The following is a 23,419-nucleotide window of genomic DNA, read 5'->3' as shown; positions in this document are numbered from 1 at the left end:
TTCATCCAATTAAATAAAATAAATTAGGCACAAAGCCACCATCGTTTGTTGAGTGTTTGTTGAGTGTTTGTCTGCTAGTTGGAGACGCTCCTCACAGCAGCCTCTAGGTGGAGACAGTCTTCAGCAGCAGGCTCAGGACGATGAGGCCCAGCGAGAAGCCGGCTCTGGAGACGGAGCTGGTGGTGGGGGTGGGGGCGGTGGTGACGGTGGTGACGGTGGTGGTGACGGGCTGTGCGGGCTGGACGCGCCGGAAGATGTTGGTCATCAGCGGCGTGGAGGACACGTTCCCAACATGCAGCTGACTGCTGAAGAGGTCAATCTGGAGGCCGGGGAGAGGTCAAGCGGTTAGCAAACAAGAGAGGATTGTGGGACAGCGCCGCTGTTAGCCTTTTCTTCACAAGCGTTACCTAGCAACAGCCCCATCTCACTTCAAATGTAAATATGAACTAGTAAAACTATACGTTATAGCCATGAGTACTGAGTAGTATATCAACGTATTTTATAAAACATTTACAATTTGTACATATTACAAAAAAGTACATATATTACATATTATTATTATAATTTTCTTTTACGTTCTCAGAAAACGTCCGAGTTCCCCTGCTGGAGAGTGAACCCGGGGCTTCAAGACACCAAGACACCAGAACCACACTGTTACATTAACCAGAACCCTCAAACCCTAACCAGAACCCTAACCACACTGTGACCTTTAATTAATAATTAATAATACCAAACCCTAACCATAACCGTTAGCTGTGTTTGTATCAGGGTGGGTGTCTTAATCTAGTGGTGAGACCTGTGTTTGTATCAGGGTAGCTGTCTTAGTCAAGTGGTGAGAGCTGTGTTTGTATCAGGGTGGGTGTCTTAGTCTAGTGGTGAGAGCTGTTTGTATCAGGGTGGGTGTCTTAGTCTAGTGGTGAGAGCTGTGTTTGTATCAGGGTAGTGGTGAGAGCTGTGTTTGTATCAGGGTGGGTGTCTTAGTCTAGTGGTGAGAGCTGTGTTTGTATCAGGGTGGCTGTCTTAGTCTAGTGGTGAGAGCTGTGTTTGTATCAGGGTGGCTGTCTTAGTCAAGTGGTGAGAGCTGTGTTTGTATCAGGGTGGGTGTCTTAGTCTAGTGGTGAGAGCTGTGTTTGTATCAGGGTGGGTGTCTTAGTCTAGTGGTGAGAGCTGTGTTTGTATCAGGGTGGCTGTCTTAGTCTAGTGGTGAGAGCTGTGTTTGTTTCAGTGTGGGTGTCTTAGTCAAGTGGTGAGAGCTGTGTTTGTTTCAGTGTGGGAGGCTTAGTCTAGTGGTGAGAGCTGTGTTTGTTTCAATGTGGGAGGGGCTTAGTCTAGTGGTGAGAGCTGTGTTTGTTTCAGGGTGGGATGCTTAGTCAAGTGGTGAGAGCACTCAACCACAACTACAATCATTGTTGGTTCGACTCCCGGTCACTTTTTGACTTTTGCTGACTTATACAAGACGTATGAGGATATAACATAATGTACATTATGTACCTTTTTTCCTGTGGTCGATCATTTACATCTCTCTTGAGACTTGTGGTGCCAGCTAGCTAACATCTATGATGAAATGAAACCTCACCAAATCTTTGCTGATTTTGATCGAGTCCTTGAACACGGTCCAAACCACAGCCTCGTTGCAGGCGGGGGTGGTCAAGGAGCCCAGGTAGCGGTAGTACTTGGTACGATCCACTCCTTCTAGCAGATCGTCCAGCGAAAGGCCTGCTGGCAGGGACGCGTGCTGACCTGAAGACGAAGAGACACAGACACACTTCCTCAGAGACGAAGAGACACACGTCCTCAAAGAAGAAGAGACACAGACACACATCCTCAAAGAAGAGACACACATCCTCAGAAAAGAGACGCAGACACACATCCTCAGAGACACAGACACAGACCGGTTAACTGTCTGTCGTGTGATAGTGAAAGGGTTAACCGTCTGTAGTGTGATAGTGAAAGGGTTAACAAGTCTTAAAAAGTATTACGTTCATAATTCTCCATTTAAAGCCTTAAAAGGTCTTGGTTTAACTTGTTGAACCCTGCAGACAGTCAGCCTGATAGGAGATGATTTAACTTGTTGAACCTGCAGCCAGACTGATAGGAGATGATTTAACTTGTTGAACCTACAGACAGCCTGATAGGAGATGATTTAACTTGTTGAACCTGCAGCCAGACAGGAGATGATTTAACTTGTTGAACCTGCAGCCAGACTGATAGGAGATGATTTAACTTGTTGAACCTACAGACAGCCTGATAGGAGATGATTTAACTTGTTGAACCTGCAGCCAGACTGATAGGAGATGATTTAACTTGTTGAACCTGCAGCCAGACAGCCTGATAGGAGATGATTTAACTCTCGTTGGACAAGGCAACACATATCGAAACATCCTCTTACCTTTCAGCGTGACGTTGCTCAGGTGGGAGGTCAAGGTGTTCCAACTGGCAGGTGAGTTAGTCGCATTTCCAGACATTTCCTGTCAAAACGCAGTCATGGTTTAGCGCTCGAGTCTATTGTACCCTGTTCTCTCTCTCTCTCTCTCACACACACACACACACACACACACACACACACACACACACACACACACACACACACACACACACACACACACACACACACACACACACACACACACACACACACACACACACACACACACACACACACACACACACACACACACACACACACACACACACACACACACACACACATCCTCACCTCGATGAAGAAGCCGAAGGCAGCCAGCCCGGCGGGGTCGGCGACGCCCAGCGACGTGTTCCCGCCGTAGGACGACTTGAGGTTCACGATGTGCATCTGAGGGGAAGCCATGCGGGGGTTAATGAACATCTGGCTCAAAACGCTCGCCTGCGCCCACTTCTCACTTTGGACTCCTTTTTCAACGCACCTGCATCTTTTTTCTATTGTTTCAATGGTTTTATATGTACAGTAAAGTACAGTAAAAATGTCATTCAATCAATCACAGCGCAGGTGATTGATTGATTGAACATTTTATTAACAGATTGCAGAATGGGTACAATACAGTACGGCTCAATACACACAGTTGTTCAGGGGATGCAGACCAGAGAAAGACTTTTGTCTTGTTTACATCAGGGTCCCCCATTTTGAATTCATAATGAATTGTAAGTAAGGGTGCAATTAGCACCGTGCAATCCATTCTTTGTGGATCTAGCCCCCAGTCTGATCCCTAGTCGAACCCGTACCTCCATGGCGTAGCGCTTGCCGTTCACCGTGTGCTCGGACCCCTTCACCTCAGAGCCGTTGCCCCAGTGCAGGTGGAACTGTAGGCTGTCGTAGGCCTCGGACAGACCCCCCCCGGACACCTGCACGCCACTCCTCAGAGTCACTTTGACTGGAAGACAAACAAACAGAGGGTGGGTTCAGCTACGTACCGCGACGCTACAGGTTCAAATCCTGGCTTATGACCTTTCGTCGAATTGTCATGGTGCACAATTCGTCTAACTAAACTGTCCCTCTATTCATAACTGCCCTCTATTCATAACTACTAAACTGCCCTCTATTCATAACTGCTAAATTGCCCTCTATTCATAACTGCTAAACTGTCCTCTATTCATAACTGCTAAACTGTCCTCTATTCATACCTGCTATTTGCTAAACTTCTCCGAAGTTGCCTACTGCAGCTTTAATAATCCAAAACAGAGAATAATGCATTGAGTTTTAAAGCACATTCTTGCATACAAAAAAAGAAGTTATTCCAGAAAGCCAGGGCACAAAACGTTGAATAATAAACTGAACAAGCATAACATGCACACAGAGTCAGACATGATGGGGTTGTACAAGAGCATGTGGATGAAAAACATCTCCATACATTAGGCCTACATGTCCCCGTCCTTAACCACCCCTAGGTCAGGGGTCTGGACTGGGAGAGAGGTCCTCTAGGTCAGGGGTCTGGACTGGGAGAGAGGTCCTCTAGGTCAGGGGTCTGGACTGGGAGAGAGGTCCTCTAGGACAGGGGTCTGGACTGGGAGAGAGGTCCTCTAGGTCAGGGGTCTGGACTGGGAGAGAGGTCCTGGACAGGGGTCTGGACTGGGAGAGAGGTCCTCTAGAACAGGGGTCTGGACTGGGAGAGAGGTCCTCTAGGTCAGGGGTCTGGACTGGGAGAGAGGTCCTGGACAGGGGTCTGGACTGGGAGAGAGGTCCACTAGGACAGGGGTCTGGACTGGGAGAGAGGTCCTCTAGGACAGGGGTCTCCAGGGGGTCTTCTTGTTGGGATGGAGGTGATGCACTGAACACAAACTACACCCAGACTGACTGGAGACTCGAGTGAAAGGAATCCTGTTTCTCCTCAAACTAGAAACTCTTTACAAACAGTCTGGTGGCGTTGTTCTAAATGACTACTAATCATCCTGTTTATTTTTGTTCCTCTTTATGTGACTGAATACTATCGTTTATCAATACATGTTCCCTATAGTTTATCAATACAGGTCCCTATCCTTTCTCAATACAGGGTCCATATCCTTTCTCAATACAGGGTCCCTATCCTTTCTCAATACAGGGTCCATATCCTTTCTCAATACAGGGTCCCTATCCTTTCTCAATACAGGGTCCCAATACACGTGCACCATGCACTTACCACTGCACTTGATAATCTCTGATTACCACCCATTATGCACTTTATTATTTAAAATATTCTGTTATGTACAGTGTTATATGTGTTATGTGTTCATGTATGTATATATGTACTACGGTTTGTGGGAGCTCCCCTGAAATTTCGTTGTATACTGTGCAATGACAATTAAAAGTCTATTCTATTCTATTCTATCATTGCTCACCTGTCTTGCCGGTGTTCTCGCTCTCGTACAGGGCAGAGGTGTTGCCATAGTTGACGAAGGAGAAGGCAGTGAGGGCAGAGTCCTCTGTGGCATTAGCCGACACGATGTCGATGGGAGACTGTCTGGAACCATTGCAATGGTCTGGGGCGATAGTGGGCCAGTGGCTGTCACCTGGATACAAAATATAGTATAGTTTAGTAATACATAGATATTATATGATGGAGTGTTAAACATTTTTTAACGTGTCTAAAGTGAATGTTAAAAGTGAGTGTTTAAAGTAGAACGCGCCAACATTATGGGAAATTATCTTATCGTCTTCTCCAGAGTCAGACAAGAAGATAGATACCAGTTTCCTCTCTGTGCATTCAGTAGAAAGATATCCTGCTGAAAGCTAGCCTAGCTTAGCGCAATGAATGGAAACAGAACAGGCCAGCTAGCCTAGCTTAGCACAATGAATGGAAGCAGGTACAGACCAGCTAGCCTAGCTTAGCACAATGAATGGAAACAGAACAGGCCAGCTAGCCTAGCTTAGCACAATGAATGGAAGCAGATACAGACCAGCTAGCCTAGCTTACTGTAGCACAATGAATGCAAGTGGATACAAACCAGCTAGCCTAGCTTAGCACAATGAATGGAAACAGAACAGGCCAGCTAGCCTAGCTTACTGTAGCACAATGAATGCAAGTGGATACAAACCAGCTAGCCTAGCTTACGTAGCACAATGAATGCAAGTGGATACCCACCAGGGGATCATCCCTATGTTCCCCGGGTTCTATGTTCCTCGCTTTGATTGATTAATAGATTGAACATTTTATAAATGTTTATTATTTTATTAATTATTAATGTCCGCGTTGTTTCGAACGGTTAAGCTTAGGCCCTCTTTCAAACTGGTTAAGGTTAGAGTTTGGAATCAGGGCTGGTGGTCTAAAATGTTCAATCAATCAATCAATCAATCAAAGCGGGGAACATAGAACCCGGGGAACATAGGACCCGGGGAACATAGACATGCTCCCCAAACCAGCTAGCCTAGCTTAGCACAATGAATGGAAGCAGATACAAACCAGCTAGCCTAGCTTAGCACAATGAATGGAAGTGGATACAGACCATAAAGTTGCCGTGGTCCTTTAAACAAAGAAAGCAGGTAAAGGTACTTACTGCAGTTTGTCTCATGGTAACACCAGTCTGTGGGGAAGGAGAGGCATCATCATTACTGTGTTTCTCACTCACTTCAATGTGACATTGTCTTCCAACATGGATGAATGAGTAGGAACCGTTAGTGGTTCCATTATTACCTACCTATGTCTTCTGCAGAACCGTGCGCCGTGGCGCTGAGGGCACACAACACAAACGCAACGACGAGTGGATTCATCTGGAGGGAAGGAGGCAAGGAGATCACAAGAGAAGATGCTGCTTACAAATGGAATCCGGTGAATTATTTACATTTAGTGACTTAGCTGAACGCTTTTATCCAAAGAGACTTATATTTAGTCACTTAGCTGAACGCTTTTATCCAAAGAGACTTACATTTAGTCACTTAGCTGAACACGTTTATCCAAAGAGACTTACATTTAGTCACTTAGCTGAACGCTTTAGTTTTATCCAAAGAGACTTATATTTAGTCACTTAGCTGAACGCTTTTATCCAAAGAGACTTACATTTAGTCACTTAGCTGAACACGTTTATCCAAAGAGACTTACATTTAGTGACTTAGCTGAACACGTTTATCCAAAGAGACTTACATTTAGTGACTTAGCTGAACACGTTTATCCAAAGAGACTTACATTTAGTGACTTAGCTGAACACGTTTATCCAAAGAGACTTACATTTAGTGACTTAGCTGAACACGTTTATCCAAAGAGACTTACATTTAGTGACTTAGCTGAACAAGTTTATCCAAAGAGACTTACATTTAGTCATTTAGCTGAACGCTTTTATCCAAAGAGACTTACATTTAGTCACTTAGCTGAACGCGTTTATCCAAAGAGACTTACATTTAGTCACTTAGCTGAACACGTTTATCCAAAGAGACTTACATTTAGTCACTTAGCTGAACACGTTTATCCAAAGAGACTTACATTTAGTCACTTAGCTGAACACGTTTATCCAAAGAGTCAAACAATGTTGAACTTGAGTGCTACAGTGTTGAGTGCATAGTAGCATAGACATAATTACCATGAGAAGTAGTAGTATAAGTATAGAAGCACAGTAGTAGGGTATTATATACCGGTAATAGTACAATTTTGGGTTTTTTACAAGATATGTTTGGAAGAGGTGTGTTTTTAGTTAAAAAATTGGCCGGGTTTCAGCTGTCCTGACTGTGGTGGTTTCAGCTGTCCTGACTGTGGTGGTTTCAGCTGTCTGTCCTGACTGTGGTGGTTTCAGCTGTCTGTCCTGACTGTGATGGTTTCAGCTGTCTGTCCTGACTGTGGTGGTTTCAGCTGTCTGTCCTGACTGTGGTGGTTTCAGCTGTCTGTCCTGACTGTGGTGGTTTCAGCTGTCTGTCCTGACTGTGGTGGTTTCAGCTGTCCTGACTGTGGTGGTTTCAGCGGTCCTGACTGTGATGGTTTCAGCTGTCTGTCCTGACTGTGGTGGTTTCAGCTGTCCTGACTGTGGTGGTTTCAGCGGTCCTGACTGTGATGGGAACAAATAATGATGGTTTCAGCTGTCTGTCCTGACTGTGATGGGTTCAGCTGTCCTGACTGTGATGGTTTCAGCTGTCTGTCCTGACTGTGATGGGTTCAGCTGTCCTGACTGTGATGGGAACCAATAATTAATCACCAATAATTCAAAGCTCAATTCTCCACAAACAACACCAGTACAAGAGTGAGAACACAGTGCACACAGCCAAGTAGCATGATTGAAGACAAACAACAACAAAAACAGTCCCTTGTAAGTAATTAAATGTTTCTGTCAAATATTCTTTTGGTAACATTACCTGACCTACAAAAATTGGCTGCAAAGGTTCCTGAAAGTTTCATGTCTTACCTTCTGAGTTGATCTGTTCACACCTGTGTTCTCCTTCTTCTCCTTCTTCTTCTTCTTCTTGGACATGTGTTCTCCTCCTCCTCCTTTTTATTAGGCCCAGAAAGACACGCCTCTACTGACCTTTTCTCTGTTTGAATATATCTCCTCCCCAAGGGATCAAACACGGGTTCAGGTTGTGTAACACAAATACCTTGTCAGGACCGAAAGGGGTTGAACCATTACTGCGTTGTGTAGGTATAGATTTACATACATACATTTAAGGCCATCCACAACCTCGCCCCTCCATACCTGTCCGACCTCCTCCACATCAACATTCCTGCACGGTCCCTCAGGTCTGCCTCCTCCATCAACCTGACTGTCTCCCCCCCAGCCCGTCTGTCCACCATGGGGTCAAGAGCCTTCAGCTGCTCTGCCCCCCGCCTTCGGAACTCCCTCCCCCCCCGACATCAGGAACATTGACTCCATCATCCCATTCAAAACCCACCGCAAAACCCACCTGTTTAGGCAGGCGTATATGTGTGATTTTATTTTATTTTTTAAATGTATTGTGATTGTTAATGAACTGTTTTTAAATTGTTGTACGGCACCTTGAGTGTCTTGAAAGGCGCCTTATAAATAAAATGCATTATTATTATTATTATTATTACCCCACCTACCCAACCCACCCAACCACCTCCAATGTACAGTCCCCCCCCCTCCACCGCACCTACCCTACGTCCTCCAATGTACAGTTTCTTTGTCAAATGTATATAGTCTCTTTTTTAGACTCTTTTTGTATCACAAACAGTACTGTATTTGTAAAGGTATGTCATAAATGTATAGATGTAGCAGTACTGTCTATCTGTATGTCATGTATGTCTCCTCCCCACCGTATGTATATATTCTCTCCCCACCGTATGTATATTTCTCTCCCACCCACCCCCTCCTAATGTACAGTCCCCTCCCCATCATATGTATACTCTGTCAGGATCTATGGGTAACAGTACTGTATATTTGCATATCGTATAATTATGTCACAAATGTAACAGTACTATATACCTGTATGTCATGTATGTCATATATGTTCTGTATGTCATAAATGTCACTATGAATTTAAAATGGGGGACCCTGATGTAAACAAGACAAACGTCTTTCTCTGGTCTGCATCCCCTTAACAATTGTATGTATTGAGCCGTACTGTATTGTACCCATTCTGCAATCTGTTAAATAAAGTTTTCATTCATTCATTCATTCATTCATTCATTCATTCATTCATTCATTCATTCATTCATTCATTCATTCATTCATTCATTCATATATGTTAAGATGAATTGAAAATGGGGTAACCCTGATGTAAACAAGATGAACGTCTTTCTCTGGTCTGCATCCCCTTAACAATTGTATTGAGCTGTACTGTATTGTCCCATTCTGCAATCTGTTATTACAATTTTCAATCAATCAAAGACCTGCTGTGCTCACAGCCGGCCTGAACGTTCACTGAATCAGACAAAATAGGCAATCTCACTGACCCTTAGCTGCCAGAGTTGTACCCTTCCTGCTGAATTGTTGTACAGAACTTGTAAGTCACTTTGGACAAAAGTGTTCAGCTAAATGACAAAAACTATTGATATTTCCAAATGAGAGGAATGTGTTTTTTATCTGGAATCAAACAGAGCCCCCAGGCTGAGGGACAGTTGACTCACCGGTTTGAGCCAAGATGTCGACCATTGTCGACTAACGAGGCAGTAGCCACACCGGAGTCATCTGTTGAGCTGTTGGTCAATAAAATGCTTTGTTTCATCTGGCATCTGCAGAGCAGACTGGTTTTTGACGGAACTAAACTGGCCCAGTACGTTTGTATCTCAATAGGGAGGTGTAGTCTGACGTCACTGGTTGTTCCACCCGTATAGGGATTTATCATTGGGAAAATGGATTATCGGCTATTGTAACAATTCTGCCGCATGGAAATTGAAAAGCTTTTTGTGCACAAAATGAGTTCCCTTCTATCACTAACATTATTGTTTAAGCATTTTTGGTTGAAATAAAATGTGTTGATTTTTTTTATGATTAATTGCGAATATTTTCATGTTGAGCTATAGATTGTGGATGAATAAGCACAGAAATGTACACCATGCAAATGTTCATGCTTTATTTGTTTTAAACGAGACGATTTAGAAATGGGCAATGGGGAAATACATTGCGTTGGACAGAGGGTGGAACACGAAAAACGGCAATGACGTAACCACTACACCTCCCTATGTTGTTTGTTGCCCATCTCGTTAATCTGCATGACAAATAAAGACTTCTTGAATGGTGTTTTTGATTGATTGATTGATTGAAAACTTTATTAACAGATTGCAGAATGGGTACAGTACAGTACAGCTCAATACATACAATTGTTAAGGGGATGCAGACCAGAGAAAGACTTTCGTCTTGTTTACATCAGGGTCCCCCATTTTCAATTCATCATAACATATATGACATACACGACATACAGATAGACAGTACTGCTACATCTATACATTTATGACATACCAGATTTGCAAATACAGTACTGTTTATGATAGAAAAAGAGTCCAGAAAAGAGAGTATATACATTTGACGTAGAAACTGTACATTGGAGGAGGTTGGGTAGGTGGGGGGGGGGGGATGTACATTGGAGGTGGTTGGGTGGGTGGGACACACACACTGTACAACTGTACAAGCAAAACTGTACATTGGAATATTGACAAAACCATACTTGGTCATTTACTGTACATTGGAGGGGGTTGGGTTAGGACATTTACAGGGGCCAGTTTCGAATTGCAGCCTCCCGTAGGTGTTCTTTGAGAGTGGTTTTGAAAGTGGGTAGTGATTCACATTCCTTTACAGCTTTGGGTAGGGCGTTCCACATTGATGTGGCATAATTGCTAAACGTGTTTAGTCCCTTGTTTGAGCCGAATCTGGGTTTAACATAATTTGTGGAGCTCCCTCTGGTGTTGTGATCGTGGTATTCACTGACCTTTGGGAAGTATTTTGACATGTACATGGGTACCTTGGTCGTGTAGTGTATCTTGTAGACCAGGCCCATTGCAAGGTGTTGTGCTCTGTCGTCTACTCTAAGCCATCCTAGGTTGTCAAAGTGGGCAGGGGTGAGGTGGGTTCTAGGAGTAAGGTCAAGCAGTAGTCTGACCAGTTTGTTTTGAGATGTTTGTAATTTTGTTTTTAGCGCCTTTGAGGTGCTTTGGTACCATGAGGTGCAAGCATAGTCGTAGTACCCCTGAATGAGTGCTCCTGCCAGAGTCTTCAGGGTATTCTTGTTTACCAGAGAGGAGATCCGGTACAAGAATCGAGTTCATTGGTTGACTTTTTCTATTACATTGGATGCCATTTTGTCACAGGAAAGATTTGCCTCTAGGATGGAACCCAGGTCCGTGTAGCCTTTTTACAACGCATCCGCGTTTCCGGCGCTCTGATTGGCCAGGTCATGTGACATGTGCGCCCAATAGCGTGTTTGCCCGTTTCCGCGTCGAACAGCCTGCAAACTACCTGGCATTCTATCGCCATGCTCTAAGACAAACTCTAACCGTAACCAACTTCGAAAGAGTGCCTAAGCTTAACCGGCGAAAGAACTTGCCGTCACGCTCTAAGACAAACTCTAACCTTAACCAACTTCGAAGAGTGCCTAAGCTTAACCAGTGTAGAAACTTGCCGTCCCACGATTGGCGCTCGGCTCATGTCACATGACCTGGCCAATCAGAGCGCAAAACGGGAACCCGGAAATGCGGATGCGTTGTAAAAAGGCTTCAAGCAACCCGCGTAGGTAATTTCATCTTTCCTTGTGACAATATTGTCACCCACTGTAACTGAGAAGCCGTCGGTCTTGCTGAGTTTGTTATTTGAACCGAAGAGAATGGACTCTGTTTTGCCCATGTGTAATGATAGTTTGTTATCAGCGAGCCATATGCAGATTTTGCCTAGTTCCGAGCTGAGGATTTTTTCAACCTGTAACTTGTTCTTGTCAGAGACCAGCAGGGCTGAGTCGACCGCAAACAGGAACAAGTTTGTTTGTTTGTTTGTTTATTAACACAGTTAAACAGAAGTAAAAACAATACATAATAAGTTATAACGATTGTGAAGGAGAAGTTAGAAGCCTAGAGGCTTATCAAGAACTTCCCCTGTTTTATAAAATCAAACATACAAAAATATGCATATTATAAAATACCAGAATACATTCAAAAGATTTGTGTTAATACAAACATACATACACACAGTGCATACATGCATATACTGTATACTGCGTACATAATAATATATAACAACCCACCCACCTGCCTACAAACATACCCATGCACATAACCAAATGCATACCTACATGTATGACCTATTTATCTAACTACTACTTTTGGATATGAGAATTTTTTTGTAGTTTGCTTTAAAAATAAGCAGAGATGGAGATTTCCTCAGCATAGGATCAGCTGCATTCCAAAGATTGGACCCTCTATACCTCATTGAGAATTGCCTAAGTGAAGTACCACAATAAGGTATATGCAGGTCCCTGGACTGACGTGTAACATATAAATGAACATCCGAAAAAAAAAAAAAAAAACTATTAAAACCATTTGGTAGATTGTGATCATGAATGCATTTGTACACAAATATACATATCTGTAAAATATTAACCTCAGACACAGTCAGAATGTTTAGTTTCTTGAAAAGAGGAGCAGATGGTTCAACTGTACAAGCAAAACTGTACATTGGAATATTGACAAAACCATACTTGGTCATTTACTGTACATTGGAGGGGGTTGGGTTAGGACATTTACAGGGGCCAGTTTCGAATTGCAGCCTCCCGTAGGTGTTCTTTGAGAGTGGTTTTGAAAGTGGGTAGTGATTCACATTCCTTTACAGCTTTGGGTAGGGCGTTCCACATTGATGTGGCATAATTGCTAAACGTGTTTAGTCCCTTGTTTGAGCCGAATCTGGGTTTAACATGATTTGTGGAGCTCCCTCTGGTGTTGTGATCGTGGTATTCACTGACCTTTGGGAAGTATTTTGACATGTACATGGGTACCTTGGTCGTGTAGTGTATCTTGTAGACCAGGCCCATTGCAAGTTGTTGTGCTCTGTCATCTACTCTAAGCCATCCTAGGTTGTCAAAGTGGGCAGGGGTGAGGTGGGTTCTAGGAGTAAGGTCAAGCAGTAGTCTGACCAGTTTGTTTTGAGATGTTTGTAATTTTGTTTTTAGCGCCTTTGAGGTGCTTTGGTACCATGAGGTGCAAGCATAGTCGTAGTACCCCTGAATGAGTGCTCCTGCCAGAGTCTTCAGGGTATTCTTGTTTACCAGAGAGGAGATCCGGTACAAGAATCGAGTTCATTGGTTGACTTTTTCTATTACATTGGATGCCATTTTGTCACAGGAAAGATTTGCCTCTAGGATGGAACCCAGGTGCGTGTAGCCTTTTTACAACGCATCCGCGTTTCCGGCGCTCTGATTGGCCAGGTCATGTGACATGTGCGCCCAATAGCGTGTTTGCCCGTTTCCGCGTCGAACAGCCTGCAAACTACCTGGCATTCTATCGCCATGCTCTAAGACAAACTCTAACCTTAACCAACTTCGAAAGAGTGCCTAAGCTTAACCGGCGAAAGAACTTGCCGTCACGCTCTAAGACAAACTCTAACCTTAACCAACTTCGAAGAGTGCCTAAGCTTAACCAGTGTAGAAACTTGCCGTCCCACGATTGGCGCTCGGCTCATGTCACATGACCTGGCCAATCAGAGCGCAAAACGGGAACCCGGAAATGCGGATGCGTTGTAAAAAGGCTTCAAGCAACCCGCGTAGGTAATTTCATCTTTCCTTGTGACAATATTGTCACCCACTGTAACTGAGAAGCCGTCGGTCTTGCTGAGTTTGTTATTTGAACCGAAGAGAATGGACTCTGTTTTGCCCATGTGTAATGATAGTTTGTTATCAGCGAGCCATATGCAGATTTTGCCTAGTTCCGAGCTGAGGATTTTTTCAACCTGTAACTTGTTCTTGTCAGAGACCAGCAGGGCTGAGTCGACCGCAAACAGGAACAAGTTTGTTTGTTTGTTTGTTTATTAACACAGTTAAACAGAAGTAAAAACAATACATAATAAGTTATAACGATTGTGAAGGAGAAGTTAGAAGCCTAGAGGCTTATCAAGAACTTCCCCTGTTTTATAAAATCAAACATACAAAAATACAAAAATATGCATATTATAAAATACCAGAATACATTCAAAAGATTTGTGTTAATACAAACATACATACACACAGTACATACATGCATATACTGTATACTGCGTACATAATAATATATAACAACCCACCCACCTGCCTACAAACATACCCATGCACATAACCAAATGCATACCTACATGTATGACCTATTTATCTAACTACTACTTTTGGATATGAGAATTTTTTTGTAGTTTGCTTTAAAAATAAGCAGAGATGGAGATTTCCTCAGCATAGGATCAGCTGCATTCCAAAGATTGGACCCTCTATACCTCATTGAGAATTGCCTAAGTGAAGTACCACAATAAGGTATATGCAGGTCCCTGGACTGACGTGTAACATATAAATGAACATCTGAATTAAAAGAAAAAAAAACTATTAAAACCATTTGGTAGATTGTGATCATGAATGCATTTGTACACAAATATACATATCTGTAAAATATTAACCTCAGACACAGTCAGAATGTTTAGTTTCTTGAAAAGAGGAGCAGATGGTTCAAATCGATCTGAGAAGGTTGCCAGTCTAACAAATCTTTTTTGAAGTAAAATAATTTTTTGAAGATGAGATGAATGAGTGCTAGCCCATATTATGTTACAATAAGATATGTAAGGAAAGATAAGACTATAATACAGGATTAAAAAACAACTTCTATTTATCAATGAACACACCTTCCTAATTATACCTACTGACTTCATTGCTTTTTTACAAACATGATCAATGTGTTTTTTCCAATTGAGTTTATCATCAACTAGGATCCCTAAAAACGTTGTTGAAGTTACTTGTTTGATTTCGGTGTTACTGATTAATAACTTTGCCTCCTTTTTCGAATAACTTTTACCTTTATTACAAAATACAATAAAATTCGATTTTTCTACATTTAACGATAGCTTATTAGTCTGGAACCAATCTGAGACACAAGATGCAATCTCCGCTACGCCACCGCATCATAGCTTTTTGCTCACTGATGGGGTCCCATGTTGTGCAGTAGGTGCTCTTTTTTTTTCTTTTCGCCCCTGCCCTTCAAACAGCCTGAGTCCGCCACTGTACCCATGACAGTACATCTCAAAATACTTCACAAAGGTCAGTGAATACCACGACCACAACACCAGAGTGAGTTCCACAAATCATGTTCAACCCAGATTCGGCTCAATCAAGGGACTAAACACGATTTGCAATTATGCCACATCAATGTGGAACGCCCTACCCACAGCTGTAAAGGAATGTGAATCACTACCCACTTTTAAAACCACTCTCAAGGAACACCTACGGGAGACTGCAATTCGAAACTGGCCCCGGTAAATCCAAACCCAACCCCCTCCAATGTACAGTTCCCCCCCCCCCCCCCCACCTCCTCCAATGTACAGTTTCCCCCCCCAGCCCCACCTCCTCCAATGTACATCTTCCCCCTCAAATGTATATACTCTCTTTTATGCTCTTTTTGTACTCATAAACAGTACTGTATATTTGTAGATCTGGTATGTCATAAATGTATAGATGTAGCAGTACTGTCTATCTGTATGTCATGTATGTCATATATGTTATGATGAATTGAAAATGGGGGACCCTGATGTAAACAAGACGAAAGTCTTTCTCTGGTCTGCATCCCCTTAACAATTGTGTGTATTGAGCTGTACTGTATTGTACCCAATCTGTTCTGCAATCTGTTAATAAAATGTTCAATCAATTGAATCAAACCCTTCCTGCTGACTTGTTGTACCTTCCTGCTGACTTGTTGTACCTTCCTGCTGACTTGTTGTATCTTCCTGCTGACTTGTTCTATCTATGCTGACTTGTTGTACAGAACTTGCAAGTCGCCTTGGATAAAAGTGTTCAGCTACATGACTAAATGTAAATGGTTTATACCAAGATAGTTAATACACATCTCTGGTTAATAAGCGACTTTTAATGTTCATTTAGTTTGTGATTAATAAGTCCCTTTTAATGTACATTTAGTTAATGATTAATAAGCGCCTTTTAATGTTCATTTAGTTAATGATTAATAAGCCCTTTTTAATGTTCAGTTCGTTTGTGATTAATAAGCCACTTTTGATGTTCATTTAGTTTGTGATTAATAAGCGCCTTTTAATGTACATTTAGAGTAGAGTGTCCGCCCTGAGTTCGGGAGGCTGGGAGTTCAAGCCCCGGCCGAGTCATACCAAAGACTATTTAAAAATGGTACCCATAGCCTCCCTGCTTGACACTCAGCATCAAGGGTTGGTTTGGCGGGAAGTCCTTGCGACATACTAGCGTCATGTCCAAGGGGTGTACTTGTACATCAAGCTGCCTCACGCTACGGAAACAGGAGATAGGCTCCTGCCCCATGTGCCGTTACGGCTCGAGAACCATTGGTTCTCAAAGGCAAACTTTTAATGTAAATTTAGTTAATGATTAATAAGCCACTTTTAATGTTTATTTAGTTTGTGATTAATACGCCACTTTTAATGTACATTTAGTTTGTGATTAATAAGCCACTTTTAATGTACATTTAGTTTGTGATTAATAAGCGCCTTTTAATGTTCATTTAGTTTGTGATTAATAAGCGCCTTTTATTGTACATTTAGTTTGTGATTAATACGTGCCTTTTAATGTTAATTTAGTTTGTGATTAATACGCGCCTTTTAATGTTCATTTATTTTGTGATTAATATGCGCCTTGAAATCCTGAGTTTATCTGTACATTGGAGGGGGTTGGGTTTAGACATTTACAGGGGCTAGTTTTGAATTGCAGTCTCCCGTAGGTGCTCTTTTAGAGTGGTTTTGAAGGTGGGTAGTGATTCACATTACAGCTGTCGATGCCTGTGTGTTGGCTCCCACAGCACAAGTGTGTCTCATGGCAGTGACCTGCCAGCTTAATTCTCCTGACTGCTACTTTCTCACTCAACCTTAGCGGCCCCCCATACAGGTTTGCATTGGTGACATGCTCATCCTTGTTGATGTTAAGTACTACACGCAGCATTCTGGTGTAGCGCCCATCTAGGGACTATAAAGTTAACCATCAAGAATGTCTGTTTTGTCTATTTTACTATGCTTGATGTTAGCTAACCCATCAGTGTTTGTTAGCCTACTGTGAAGTGCTTTTTCAATGTTTTCAGCCTGACATGTGTGACAACAGCACCACCCACCACTATAGTACAGTCAGGGCCGCCTCAGGGGGTGTGCGAGCAGTGCGGTCGCACAGGGCCTCGCGGGAAGGGGGGCCTCGCACAAAAAAAAAAAAAAAAAAAAAAAAAAAATACTTTTTATTTATTATTTTTTTTATTTTTATTTTTTATTTAATTTTTTTTTGCGAGGCCCCCCTTCCCGCGAGGCCCTTTTTCATCACAGACCTAAAATCTAGTTTTGCTTATATGCTTATATATTTCACATTAGACACGTTTGTAGAATGTGTCTGACTTGTTCCTGGGTCTGCAGACATACTCACTATTGGAGCTCTGGGGCTCTGCAGCAGACATACTATTGGTTTCAACGAAGGGAGTGGTTACATCATGTGTAGTACGCCGGCGTGCATCAGCTGCGTTTGACTATTTCGCGCGTGCAGCTTTGGAGGTTATGCTTAGTTATGCCAGCCAAGACGAAGAGGTCGGTCATTATCAGTCGGTCGGTCACCAAGGAACGTTGATGAAAGGCCTCTCGCTGGCAGGACAAAAAGAAGCTATGGTGGAGCCTTGTCATGGTGCAGTCGGGATATAGCCATGATGATGTCGGCTAGTAGCTAGCTTAGCTAAAGGCTAACTAGCGTTAGCTAACCTAGAGACAGCGCATGCAGCCAAGATGAAGAGGATGGTCGTTTGGCAGATGAACTTCGTCAACTCCACACGGTTGTCTCCATCCTCTTGGACGTTTGGTGAGTTTTTAACCTATTCTATTAACTCTATTCTATTCCCGCCGTGGATCTCTCTCTCTCTCTCTGGAGCCAAACTGGCCGACTAGCTGTTGTAGTACTAGTAGCTAACGGTGTGTGGCCTGGTGTCAGCACCTGTATTGCTTTTCTCACGTTGTACAGTTGTTCAGTGGTAGCCGCATAGCTTGCTTCTGCGTTAGCTAATGGTTAGCGATAGCCGGGTTGAGCTAACTGTTAGTCAGTTAGCTGTTTAGCTACGACGTTAGCTGCCGGCTGCGCTCGGCTGGGAACGTTAGCTTGATGCTATCAGTTAGCCTAGAGTTAGCTGTTAGCTTGTGCTACGACCATTGACATTAGCCGTGAGAATAGCAGGGGGTTCTGGCACTCTGACTACGACATCATCTTTGACAGAAGATGTAGTCGGGCCTGCACCATGACAAGGCTCCGGCCATAGCTTATTTTTGTCCCGCCAGCGAGAGGCCTTTCGTCAACGTGGAGACCTGTGTTGCGGCCTTTCGCCCTGCGTTCCTTGGTGCAGGTAAGATGAATGAAAATGTCATGACATTACCCCACTCTTCCTTCCTTCCCCTCCCGAATGTTTTGTTAATAACGATGTTTTTTTCCAGGCAAAACATATGTTACTTCACAACATTTGGAGATACGACATGTGCTGTGTGTGAATGAATTGTCTTGGTCGTTTGTGTAGCTTGGGTAGCGTTGGGCCGTTGGCCAAAGCTGTGTGTGGCCTGGTGTCAGTAGCCTACCTGGCTAGCCTATTTAGCTGATGTCGGCCATTGGCTCCTTGCTGCTTTGTTTTCTCTGGTATAGACCCTCTTCTCTTTGGATTTAAGTGTTGATCTTTGTCCTTTTGGATCTATGTATATTCATGTTGCCTTTGTGAAGTTATCTTTTCCTTCTGTTTTGTACTTTCATTAAAAGTTGAATATCCTTTAGGGGGTCATCTTTGCTTATCTCTCTCATACATGCTCTCTCTCTAACACACACACACGACAAACACACATGCTCTCTCTCTCTCTCTCTCTCTCTCTCTCTCTCTCTCTTTCTAACACACACAGTCTGCCTATGGCGGCCTTTCTCGATGGCTAGGCTGTGCTCGCTGAGTCTGTACCTAGTCAAGGATCTTCAGTCACAGTGCTCAGGTATTCTGCCACTGTGTACTCTCTGTTTAGGGCCAAATAGCATTTCAATTTCTTTCCAATGTGTCTCTCTCTCTCTCTGTACACTGTATATTGACTGTAGAACGGGAGCTCTCTCTCGCTCTCTCTCTTGCTATATGTTGACTGTATCATGCCCAGCCTCGGGCAGCGCTATTATTTAAGAATATGTTGACCGTATGAAAAAAAAATAAAAAATAATAATATATATATATATATATATATATATATATATATATATATTTATATATTTTTTTTACCTTTTTTGGGGTCGGGGGGGGGGGGGGGGGGGGGGCTCGCGTTTAAATCTCGCACAGGGCCTCGCATTTCTCCCAGGCGGCCCTGAGTACAGTACATAGTATATACACACACACACGACTCTGAAGCTGAAGGTTCACTTTAGTTTATTCTTATTTATTGTGTCTATAATATAACTAAACCATATTATGTATGCAATTGCTGATAAACTGCGTCTTCACACACACACACACACACACACACACACACACACACACACACACACACACACACACACACACAAACACAACACACACACACACACACACACACACACACACACACACACACACACACACACACGCGCACACACACACACACAGATATAAGGGGCCGATTAGGGCATATACCGTCACTTAAATAATCAGGGCTTGACATTAACGTTTTGGCTCACTAGCCACTGTGGCTAGTGGTTTTCCAAAGTCAATAGCCACTCAGCATTTTCACCAACCAAAAATCCCCACACACGCCGATCATAATAATGTATTGAGCTGTACGGTACTGGACCCATTCTGCAATCTGTTTATAAAGTTTTCATTCAATCAATCAGAGAGAGAGAGAGAGAGAGAGAGAGGGAGAGAGACAGAGAGAGACAGAGAGAGAGGGAGAGAGACAGAGAGAGAGACAGAGAGAGAGAGGGAGACAGAGAGAAAGACAGAGAGAGAGAGAGAGAGAGAGAGAGAGAGAGAGAGAGAGAGAGAGAGAGAGAGGGAGAGAGAGAGAGAGAGAGGGGGGGGGGGAGCGCGCGCATAGGTTCTAGGTTGAATCAATTGATGAACAATGTCGCCGTTGGATTGATTGATTGATTGATTGAAAACTTTATTAACCGATTGCAGAATGGGTACAGTACAGTACAGCTCAATACATACAATTGTTAAGGGGATGCAGACCAGAGAAAGACTTTCGTCTTGTTTACATCAGGGTCCCCCATTTTCAATTCATCGTAATTCGTAATGGAACGTTTCATTATAAGCGTCTTGCAAGTTGCAACTCTGGTTAAGATATGAAAATACTTGCCAGTACTGTAAGGATGGTTGTAGGCAGCTGTGTTCAACGAGCCCGTCAGCTTATGTGTATTGGCGACGACGCGACTCAGTGCAATAGGGGGTATCTGCAGAGCCGCAGAGCCGGGCTGCCTAAATATTAAAGGCAACCAACTTGTGTCTAGCCACGCCCAACTTGCGTCTAGCCACGCCCCCGCGGCGACGCGGCAGCAGTGGCAGCATTATGTAGCAGTAATCCGCCTTTTTTTATATCTAGAACTAGCTCAATTGGCAGTGCTGCCTTGCTGTGAATCCTACGGTCCGTTGCTGGCAAGTTTGATTCCCTTCATTTTTTTTTTTTTTTTTTTTAACGTGCCTTTTTCTTTCGCCGTTAAGTTTAGGCATGTTAACTTTAAGCATTGTTTCGGAGTTGGTTAAGGTTAGGCATTGTTTCGGAGTTGGTTATGGTTAGAAGGGTTAAGTTTAGGCGCTGTTAAGGAGCTGGTTAAGGTTAGAGTTTGTCTTAGAGAATGGCAATATTCTTTCGGAGTTGGTTATGGTTAAGGTTAAGGTTAGGCATTCTTTCGGAGTTGGTTATGGTTAAGGTTAGTAAACTTGTACATAGACAGTAATGTTACATCTAGACATTTATGACATACCAGATCTAGTAATAATAGAGTAAACTTAACTTTCGTCTCAGTAACAATGTTCATAAAGTGTTGAGTGCTACAGTGTAGGTTAGTTTATTAGGACAAGTGCATGACAGTAAGGTTAGTTAGGGTTAGATTTAAAAAAAAAAATTATTCAGATAATGGTTGAAGAAGTGAGTCTTTAAGTGCATGACAGTAAGGTTAGTTAGGGTTAGATTTTTTTTTATTTTTTTATTCAGATAATGGTTGAAGAAGTGAGTCTTTAAGTGCATGACAGTAAGGTTAGTTAGGGTTAGATTTTTTTTATTCAGATAATGGTTGAAGAAGTGAGTCTTTAGTCGACGGCGAAATAATAGAGTAAACTTAACTTTCGTCTCGTTTACATAGACAGTAATGTTACATCTAGACATTTATGATTAGCCGACGCTTTTATCCAAAGCGACTTACAAGTTCTGTACGACAAGCCATCAGGAAGGGCACAACTCTATCAGCTGAGTAACAATGTTCATAAAGTGTTGAGTGCTACAGTGTAGGTTAGTTTATTAGGACAAGTGCATGACAGTAAGGTTAGTTAGGGTTAGATTTTTTTTATTTAGATAATGGTTGAAGTAGTGAGTCTTTAGTCGACGGTGAAAGATTGGACGGGTTTCGGCTGTCCTAACTGGGGTAGGTAGTTCATTCCACCATTGTGGGGCAAGGACTAAGAATAGGCGACTTCTCTTTGATGACCCGACTTCTCTTTGATGACCCTCCCGGAGCTTGGATATAGGAGTAGGAATAAACTGTACATATACAGCACTGTTTGAACCTGGCACACAACATACTTCACATGTAATTTTTCTTTTTGTGGAGACGAAGATGATGAGTACTGGTCTTCTCCTCAGACATATAAAATCAGTTTTTCAATACAAGTACGACTCAAGACACAGAACATTAGTATGCAAAATAAAAAATGAACACAGATTTTGAGTGTGAATGAAAACTTTATTTCAACAAGATTGCAGAATGGGTACAATACAGTACGGCTCAATACACACAATTGTTAAGGGGATGCAGACCAGAGAAAGAAGTTTTGTCTTGTCTTCTCGTACTGAAAACGTGACTGTTAGCACAGAGACGGCTGCAGTTACACACAGGGCCATACACATTGCGCACTCCAACACATAGCGAGATAGCCCCCCCCCCCTCATCCGCAATACTTGTCCAGACCACTAATACTTGTCCAGACCACGAAGCCCCGCCTCCAACCCATCCAGCCTGGCTCTGCGGCTCTGCAGATACCCCCTATTCACTCAGTGTAAAAATAACTTTGAAGAGAGGTTTCAGGTTTCACATGGCTTTTTTGTTTATTCCGTCATACAGCCAATCAGAGGCAGATCAGGGCATAATGAACATGACATCTGCCAATCAAAGGCAGAGATTTAAAAAAAATTTAGTATGTACATGGCCAGGGAGAAAAAGACGCTAAACACACACACATAAACACACACGCATACACACACACATACACACAGACAGACAGACCACTAGCCACTGTGGCGGGTAGAATGACAGAGGTACACGCCACAGGGGAATTCTACCCTCATCTGGCGGGTGGGCAGGTGCCAATGTCAAGCCCGGTATGCTATTGAAAAAGTTGTGCGTATACCATTGAAATCTGTCACGTATGCTAGTGAAAAGCTTGTGCGTATATACAAACACTGTCGCATTATGCTACTGAAAGCTGTCACGTATGCTCCTGAAACGTTCTTACATATACTACTGAGATCGGTTACGTATGCTACTGAGAAATATGCAAATTATTTTTTATTTATGCAAATGTAGCTACTTTATGCTTTTGTTTAACTCTGTGTTAATAAATAAATACAAAATACAATACAAATACAAATACCACCTTTCATCCAATTAAATTAAATAAATTAGGCACAAAGCCACCATCGTTTGTTGAGTGTTTGTTGAGTGTTTGTCTGCTAGTTGGAGACGCTCCTCACAGTAGCCTCTAGGTGGAGACAGTCTTCAGCAGCAGGCTCAGGACGATGAGGCCCAGCGAGAAGCCGGCTCTGGAGACGGAGCTGGTGGTGGGGGTGGGGGCGGTGGTGGTGGTGGTGACGGTGGTGGTGACGGGCTGTGCGGGCTGGACGCGCCGGAAGATGTTGGTCATCAGCGGCGTGGAGGACACGTTCCCAACATGCAGCTGACTGCTGAAGAGGTCAATCTGGAGGCCGGGGAGAGGTCAAGCGGTTAGCAAACAAGAGAGGATTGTGGGACAGCGCCGCTGTTAGCCTTTTCTTCACAAGCGTTACCTAGCAACAGCCCCATCTCACTTCAAATGTAAATATGAACTAGTAAAACTATACGTTATAGCCATGAGTACTGAGTAGTATATCAACGTATTTTATAAAACATTTACAATTTGTACATATTACAAATAAGTACATATATTACATATTATTATTA

At 43.0% G+C, this 23,419-nt stretch overlaps 2 protein-coding genes across 2 annotated transcripts in view; both read right to left on the bottom strand.

Moving 5' to 3' along the window:
- Positions 1 to 103: 103 nt before the first annotated feature.
- Positions 104 to 9,501, bottom strand: LOC311223404 (carbonic anhydrase 4-like; the record flags this gene model as incomplete). The annotated part of the gene is made up of 7 exons (XM_084308192.1): positions 104 to 319; positions 1,577 to 1,740; positions 2,390 to 2,468; positions 2,717 to 2,812; positions 3,220 to 3,368; positions 4,810 to 4,980; positions 9,477 to 9,501. The coding sequence occupies 7 exons, from the start codon at positions 9,499 to 9,501 to the stop codon at positions 104 to 106; spliced, it is 900 nt and encodes a 299-aa protein (XP_084164318.1).
- A 13,460-nt stretch (positions 9,502 to 22,961) lies between these two features.
- LOC311223403 (carbonic anhydrase 4-like) overlaps positions 22,962 to 23,419 on the bottom strand; it is a gene marked incomplete at both ends in the record, with an annotated part of 32,865 nt that continues 32,407 nt past the window's right edge. The window contains one exon of the mRNA XM_084308191.1: positions 22,962 to 23,177. Coding sequence (XP_084164317.1) covers positions 22,962 to 23,177 — 216 coding nt within the window. The remainder of the gene's footprint in view (positions 23,178 to 23,419) is intronic.

Source organism: Notolepis coatsorum (genome assembly GCF_963971535.1).
Source record: "Notolepis coatsorum genome assembly, chromosome: 2".
Taxonomy (NCBI): domain Eukaryota; kingdom Metazoa; phylum Chordata; class Actinopteri; order Aulopiformes; family Paralepididae; genus Notolepis; species Notolepis coatsorum.
Note: the sequence above shows the minus strand (reverse complement) of the source record. Positions and strands in the feature narration are given on the sequence as shown.